Below are 8,045 nucleotides of genomic sequence, written 5' to 3' on the forward strand. Positions count from 1 at the left end.
TGGTCCAATCCTGGCTGCACGTTGGAATCATCTAAAAGACTCCCGTGTTGGGGCCCCACCTTAGAGGTCTATCGTTTCGAAATCTGACTCATATTTGAACAATTATAATCACAGTCATCTGAGCCTAGCACTGAAATACCTATTATTCAGATCCTAATCTATGAACGAGAGAAAAAAGCCCAGGTATCTGTTGAAAGAGAGCACAGATGTGTGGCCGTATGTGGTCTTCATTGTATTAGGAAGAAACGAAGGCAGGTGATGGGAGACAGTGGCGATGGCGGGAAGGAGAAGCCTCAGAGGGCTGACACTGAGTCCCACTCTCCACCCACAGGCCCATGACCCCCTCCGAGCGAGCCACCTGCTCTCCTTTAGCCTCAGTTTAATTGTTAGTAAATTGGGGATTGCAAGACCTACCTCAAAGGCTTGTTGTGAGGGATGAAATCAGATAATGTGTGTGAACGTTCTCTGCAGGCTTCAGGGCACTATGTAATTATTAGCTGTGACTATCAGTTTAAGAAACTGGCTTTCACAATGAGCAGCTCATTAACCTGCAGCCTCCCTGCTGCTCGGGCTGCAAGGGTTCCTGGGATGGGCAGGTAGGGCCCCCTTGAGGGGTTCTTGCCATCGGCCCCATCCGCATCCTTTCTCTGAGCCACTGTTGTGCTCCAAGAGATTTCGAGGGTCAGGACAGGAGGGTACAGTGAGTAAAGGGGGAGGGAAGAGGCAGGTGAGACCCGGGAGAGAACCGAAAGGGCTTTTCTCCAGGACCAGGTGGTGGCAGTGGGGGTGCGGGTGGGGGGAAGAAGAGCAGCTGAAAGAAAGAAAAGGGACTTGCCTGTAACTGCCCAGAAGGTTCTGGGCCAGGAGCTCTTCACATAATTCTCAGGTTGAGCTGTGTTCCCCTCTAGCTGGACCCATAGGGGTGTCCTGGGGAGATGCCCAGCTCCATCTGAGCCCAGTATCTGCCTTCGAAGTGCCCCTGGAAGCCAGTGGAGAGGGCTCAGGAGGTCTTTGCAGAAATGATGGAGAACCCAGTTTTGCATCTCAGCCTTCAGCTACTCAGTGTCTGAAACCAAGCGCTCCCAGGGGCCCGTGGCCCTGGAGCCTCCAGTGCACAAGGCCTGAGAAGTCTCTGTCACAGCATTAGTTCCCCTGGCTCTTATTTTGATAATCAAAGAGAGTACTGAGGCCCTTTGAGCCTTCTGACATATGTGTCCAAACTCCAGACCGTCCTGGGGAGAGGGGTCACATGGTGCGGTGACCACAATGGCTTGGGTGACCAGCAGGCATCGGGTACAGGAACTCTGCCCGAAGCTCAGAGACTCTTCATTTACGGCCGAGGAGGCTCTCCCACTTCCTCTGTACTAGCCCCATTCTGTGGGTTCTTATTCGCAGTCGCCCACTGCACCATGTTGTTTGGTTACCACCAGGCCCCTCTTGAAGGATATTGAGGAAATGCAGGCAGCAGAGGTTCAGAGATGGGTCTGAACCCCAGGCAGGCTGAGAACAGAGTCCGGTGTTCCCGCCTCTTCGCCTCTCACACTCTCACAGGCACCGAGCCTTCCCCATTGCCCTTCTGTGGGGTCAAACCGGGTGAGTGACCAGTCTGCTGTGCACAGACCATACTTCCTTACATCCTTGCCAAGATCCTGTCAACAGAAGACAATTGATAGCATTTTCTTAATACCAGCTAGCTCCCAGGCTTGGTACCAAGGTTAGCTTCACAGTCCTTTCAAAAACCCTGGGTTGTGGACATTGTCATTTTTCTCGTGGTTCAAATGAGAAAACTGGGGCATGGGCAGGTTAAGTGACCTGTGACCTATCCAGGGGTGGGGATGCTGAGAGTCAGACCAATGGCCTGACTTCAAAGCCTGTGCGAGGTCAGATGGACTGTCCGAGGACCGACGCCAAGCCCATGCCTCTGCAGTGGCCCTGGAGAACTTTCGGGGTTGGCTCTCCTTCAGTCATGGTGCTAGCACTTCGGTTCTGAATAGTTTACTCTTGAAAACTGCCTGGTTGCCGAGTGTCCCGTTAACACAGGAAAAAAACCTGGACTTTATCAGACTCAGCCTGCTTTTGAGTGAAATGCAAAATAAGTTGAGAGCCAGGCTCTCTTTAAGCCTTGATCACATTAGCCTGACGACACTGCTACATTAATCTAAGTGGTTAATGGGCAAAGTGGGTCAATCCAGCGTTAGCGTAAGCCCGGCTGGCTGCCGTGCTGGAGCAGTCTTCCAGGGAGAGGCTCCTTCCTCTGACTCCCTGTGAAGAAGGAGCTGTCCCCAGGGGGTGGCCCTTGCTGCTCCTGCGAGAGACAGTTTATATCATCATTTCTATAAGTGAGGAGGTGGTCTCAGTAGATTCGGGATGGCTTGAAGCTGGAAGTTTACAATGTCCTACTGAGAGGTAAATATTTAGTCAGAAATGATGTGGAAATTGTCTTTTTTAAAATTCTTGGGCCCAGGTGGGAATCAATCATAAATCTCTATCCCATAGATAATGGAAAATTGTACGTTTGTGACCAGAACTTAGTGTCTGATTACCTAACACATCTCCTTTTGATGTATACACACGAGCCTGTCCACACACATGCTAGACTTTGGTGCCACCATGTCCTGTAAGCTGTGTATAGAACACTATAATAATGATGATAATAACGACGGTAGTAATAGTAGCTAGTATATATCAAGTATATGCTGTTTGTCAGGCGTGTTCAAAGCATGTTATGATCGTTAATTGTTGTAATCCTCATTAAACTCCCAGAGATGGGTATTAGCATCTTTGTTTTTGCAGATGAGGAAAAGAAGTCCAGAAAAGTAAGTTGTTGCAGGTGACACAGCTTCTAAGTGGCAGAGCTGGGACGTGAAGCCAGGAGGCCTGACTTGCGAGCCCACATTCTTTGACTGTTAAGCTAAACTGCTTCGGTTTTACAAACCTCATAACAACTGAATGAAGTTGGTGAAAATCGTTCCAGTTTCACATATGAAGATGCTGAGGCTCAGAGAGCAAATAAGGCACAGTCTTATGTCATTGACTGGTGTTATTTTTTGTCCTAATCACTACCACAAGACTGCTTTTTGGTCCAAATGCATGGCCTGTATCTCCCGTAGGTTCTGACAGTTTTGTCTACATACTTTTGTTTCAATTGTTGCTGTGATACATATCATGCAAGGTTTTTATATGATTTTTGGCTGCTGTGTGCTTTGTGGCCTTCAGGCATGCTTTTCACAGTAAAGGCATTTTGTCAGTGGTCACTGCGGGGAAGCTGGTACATCCTGACTTGGCTAGGGGGCGTGTCCCACAGCACACCCGCCCCAGCTTGGTGAGCACCTGAAGGCAGTCTAGCGAGGGCCCCTGGGTGGCGAAATCTCCAGGAGCCCCACGTGCTATGGTTCAGGAAGGGCGCATGTCCAGAGGCCAAAGGCCTGTGTGTTCTGACATCAGATGTTTGGGGCAGTCTAAAAGCTAGATGCCCTGAAAAATAAGGGCGAGGTCTCTTCTGTGGGAGGGTCTCTCACAAGAGGATCGGAGAGAAACGCATGTCTTACTCAAATTTTTCCCTTGAAGAAAGGTGCCTTCACATTTCAGCTGGGTAGGTCTGGTCTCCAAACTTGAGAGGGGACTTTCATGTGCCGCTCAGCCCTGAAATTCTGCTTGTGGTTTTTCACGTTTCTACAACTAGTCCCAGTAAAGAGGGTGCAAGGATTAGAAGTGACGACAGTGAGACGTGTGGCCAAAGACGTGTCACCTTCTGACTGGAGTTTGGTCTGTTTGCTTTGCTCAGGGACCTGATGCCGAGAACCCTGGACGGGCAGATCACCATGGAGAAGACGCCCAGTTACTTTGTCACCCGGGAAGCGCCCGCGCGCATCTCGGCCATGTCCAAGGACACCAAGCTCATCGTGGTGGTGCGGGACCCGGTGACCAGAGCCATCTCGGACTACACGCAGACGCTCTCCAAGCGGCCGGACATCCCCACCTTCGAGAGCTTGACGTTCAAAAACAGAACTACGGGCGTCATCGACACGTCGTGGAGCGCCATCCAGATCGGCATCTACGCCAAGCACCTGGAGCACTGGCTGCGCCACTTCCCCATCGGCCAGATGCTCTTCGTGAGCGGCGAGCGGCTCATCAGCGACCCGGCCGGCGAGCTGGGCCGCGTGCAGGACTTCCTGGGCCTCAAGAGGATCATCACGGACAAGCACTTCTACTTCAACAAGACCAAGGGCTTCCCCTGCCTGAAGAAGGCCGAGGGCAGCAGCAATCCCCACTGCCTGGGCAAGACCAAGGGCAGGACCCACCCCGAGATCGACCGCGAGGTGGTGCAGAGGCTGCGCGCCTTCTACCGGCCCTTCAACCTCAAGTTCTACCAGATGACCGGGCACGACTTTGGCTGGGATTGAAGGGACAGGACTGTGTAACCTACCACTTGGCTTATATATTGAGAGAGATTATATGTATGTAAAATGTACAGAAATCTATTTTATAATAATTTATTTTTAATTCATAAGCAATTAATTCACTAAGCTGCCTAGCCACACTCTTTATAGAGTTAGCTTCATAATCTGTTAACATTCCAAAGTGTTTGACTCTAATATTTTGTTCTTTTCCTCACAATTGATGGTGCTTCCATTTTTTTTTCCCTACCCATTATATTTAAAAAGAAGAAAAGCACAACTTGAGATTTTTGTTGTTACGGGTATGCAGCCTTCCATCACCGTCTGGACTCGCTTGCTGTCTCCTTCCAGCTTCCGTTCTCTTCTTGCCCGTGTGCCTCGTAGGGGTGCTGCGCAGCCTCTGCAGTGCTGCTCTCGGGAGGGGAGACCTCACGTAGCAGCTTCCTCGTTCACGTGGTGACATTTCCCAGGATGTAGACGCCAAGCCACAGCGCTGGGTCTTCCCCCAAGTCCGCTCAGCACATGAGGGACTCACCACCTTTGCAGGGACATCCACATCCGTTAGAGTCTGCATGCCAGGGTCCATTTACTTCAGCTTTTGATTTTGATTTTGAAGGATGACCCTGCATCCTCTTCTGGCCCAGCCCCTGGCTCATTAACCAGCCTGAAGTGTATGCCAATGTTAGCCTCCTCTTTCCAAGGTCACGTGTGTGAGCTGCTTGGGTGCTGCTTTAGAAATAAAGATGATCTCTTCTCCTCTGCAAGAGAGCACACCATGCACTGTTCTCCAGGCAGACAGCTCTGCTTGGACACACCAAAGAATCCCTTAGGCTAGCAGAGCCACCCACATAAACCAAGGGTGCCGGGTGTCAAGACCCAAAGGGGTCAGGTGCATCCCAGGCCATCTGCATCTACTGAGATGCTGCTAGATGCAGAGCCAGCCTGTGTAGTGCACATCCCAGTAGGCTGGCCACTTCCATGGGGAGAAAACACGAAGACCCCCAAAAGGACAGGTGGGATCCCTGGCCCCCTGCTGGATGTCTGGAACTCCTCTCCTTGGAATTCCTAGCTCATCTCAGATCGACAGCCTGGTCTGTTGTAGCCAGCAGCCAAACAGCGAGAGCCAGGAGTGGCCCTTGTAAGGACCGGCTTGGAAAGCTGGCCCCACGTGGCCTGTGAGCACTGAAGGCTGCCCTTGTGCAGCTCTCCCTTGTCCAAGCCAGGTCTTGGCAGAAGGGTTGCCAACCTTGTGGCTGCTGATGCTGAATGCTCTCCTCATCCCTCTCTGTCAAGATAGTAGTTGAGGATCATTTATGATGACCAGCTAGTGGCAGCTGGGTAACCACAGAGCAATATCACATAATGACATATTCACTTTATCCTCAGTTTTCTAAACCAGAATGCTTCGACCGTAAAAGACTTGTCATTTGACTTATACTTTCATGCAGGAATATGTGGGAAGATAGACATATTTGTCAAAATGGTTGGGTTGTGATATTTACAAAGGACACTTTTATATGTTGTATGGGATATCTTACCTAATAGAGTAACAAAACTTGTATGAAAAGATAAAAAGGTAATTCATCTTTAGAAACTGATCAGAGGTGTTACTGGTCTTTAAGTGATGTCTTGTCGATAATCTGGTTTGTAGTCGCCCACAAGTTTGAGCCCAGATGACGCTCAGCAGCCAAACTCATGTAGCAGCCTACGTCATGTAGGTTCTATGCAGGAGGCTGGGCATCGGGGGCCCAGTGCCTTCCTGAGACATGATATTCATTTCATAGCTTTGCTCCTGCCTCTACCAAGTAGAGTAGAAGCTGCACTTGGGGGAGCACCATGATCACAGCATGGTCTCCCCTCTTGCTGTTTAGGAGTCAAAGACACCTGCATAAGGGTGCTAGTTGGCTGTGCATTTTTCCAATCAGAATGCGCCTTTGAAATAAGACTAAGAACATCTATTTTCAGTTACAGCATAACACTGCGTAAAATAAAAGTCAGTAGTCCACCAGCTGATCCTGCCCGGTCCTCGTTCTGGCCACTCTCTTGCTCTGACGTGGCTCATGATGTAGAATTGCAGGGAGGTTCAGAGCAGGGTTTGCAACACAGTAGGAGAGAAATATGCCTGTGCTTTTCCTTCCCCTTCAGGTCCCCACCATCTCTGCAAGCTGGACAGTTTTGATTAAGTTGTTTATTCCCTGCCTTAAAACTGAAACAGGAAATTTTCAGATAGAAGGAGGGTCCTTTAGTCACGAACACTGAAGTGGGTCAAGATTCTATGCCAGGTCAAATCCTTGAATCCAAACAGATGTCGATAATTAGCACTGATGGACCAGAGCAAATTTTCCTATGGAAGACAAATAAATCCAGCTTCCTGTGCATCTCCTCCTAGGGGTCTGATAGCTTCTAGTTCCTGCCTGATCCGGACACAGCGTCTGCCCCAAGGTTACAGCCCCTCATGTGATAGTTATTAGAAAGCCTGAGCCTGCACGTCCTGCTCCTGGAGAAGTTAGGCAACACGTAAAATTAAGCCTTGAGTTTCTTCCCGTTCTAGCCATCTGCAAGGCCACCAGCTTAACTTGTTAGCTGCTAGAAGACAAACATCATTTCTGTTTTGGCAATTTGTCCTACCACGTGTTTTGGGTTTCTTCCAGTTTACAGGAAAGGCTCTGATATCCCTTGGAGTATTTATTCCTCTGTTTTGTTTTTCTCATTAAAAACAAACAAAAAGGTTAACAAAAAGATTGAAGGTTTTTATTGCTCTTATCTATCCCATGCTTTCTTGCTGGGTAGTCCCTGGAAAGGTATTTAGGTATAGTGACTGAGTAATAAATACTTAATTGGAAGATGGAGGAGGAGAAATTGTCTTGATGGGATTCTCTTTGGAAGTCGTTTTGAGTGACATATATTTTAGACCTTTGGAGAAACACAGTTTCAGGTCCCGCCAGGATATTTTCATAAGAAAGGAAAATGGAAGGTTCCAGTAAACTAGGAACAGTATGTATCTAAAATGCTGACACAGAAGTCAATGTCATTTTTTGGTTTATCAAGAAAGATGGTCAATAAAACGTAAAGGTGTGGTTAGATTTTTTTTTTCACTTTTGTAACATTAATTTATGAGTGAGTTTCATTCAGCCCAGTAATCTGAAATACTGTGCAAATTCTAGCAGTGTGTCTTCTGTAACCTGGGTGTTAGAATAGCCAATATGTACAAAAAAAAAAAATCAAGTATTTTGTCCTATGTATAACACAAATTAATTTTACACGGAGAGAGATGTTTCTAGGAAAACAAAATTCTGGTAATTCATACTATTTCTTTGTATGAACAAATAAAATATATTTTACCAATTTGTGAGTACTTTTATGTTTATGTGTTGCAGATGGACAAGGAAACGCTACTTTATTCAGTAACTGATCACACGGGTACGCACACAGACACGAGCATTCTGACGGCAGGTGGTTTCAGATTGTAAAGGGTTCAGTCCAAAATCCAACCAATCCACAGATATTTGGAGTGGATTTTTGTGTAAATGACTCTGAAAGCTACGAGATGGGTGAGAGAGCTCCTGTCCCCTGGAGAACACACCCCTGGAGGAAGGCCTGCCCATTGCCCGGGTCCCAAGAGCACCACAGCCCTGGGTGCTGCAGCCT

General features: G+C 48.3%; 1 protein-coding gene across 1 annotated transcript in view; it reads left to right on the plus strand.

Moving 5' to 3' along the window:
• Positions 1-7,742, plus strand: part of HS3ST3B1 (heparan sulfate-glucosamine 3-sulfotransferase 3B1) — a 41,515-nt gene extending 33,773 nt beyond the window's left edge. The window contains exon 2 of the mRNA XM_070561139.1: positions 3,785-7,742. Coding sequence (XP_070417240.1) covers positions 3,785-4,403 — 619 coding nt within the window. The 3' untranslated portion in view covers positions 4,404-7,742. The remainder of the gene's footprint in view (positions 1-3,784) is intronic.
• Positions 7,743-8,045: the final 303 nt, after the last annotated feature.

Source organism: Equus przewalskii, chromosome 10 (genome assembly GCF_037783145.1).
Source record: "Equus przewalskii isolate Varuska chromosome 10, EquPr2, whole genome shotgun sequence".
NCBI lineage: Eukaryota > Metazoa > Chordata > Mammalia > Perissodactyla > Equidae > Equus > Equus przewalskii.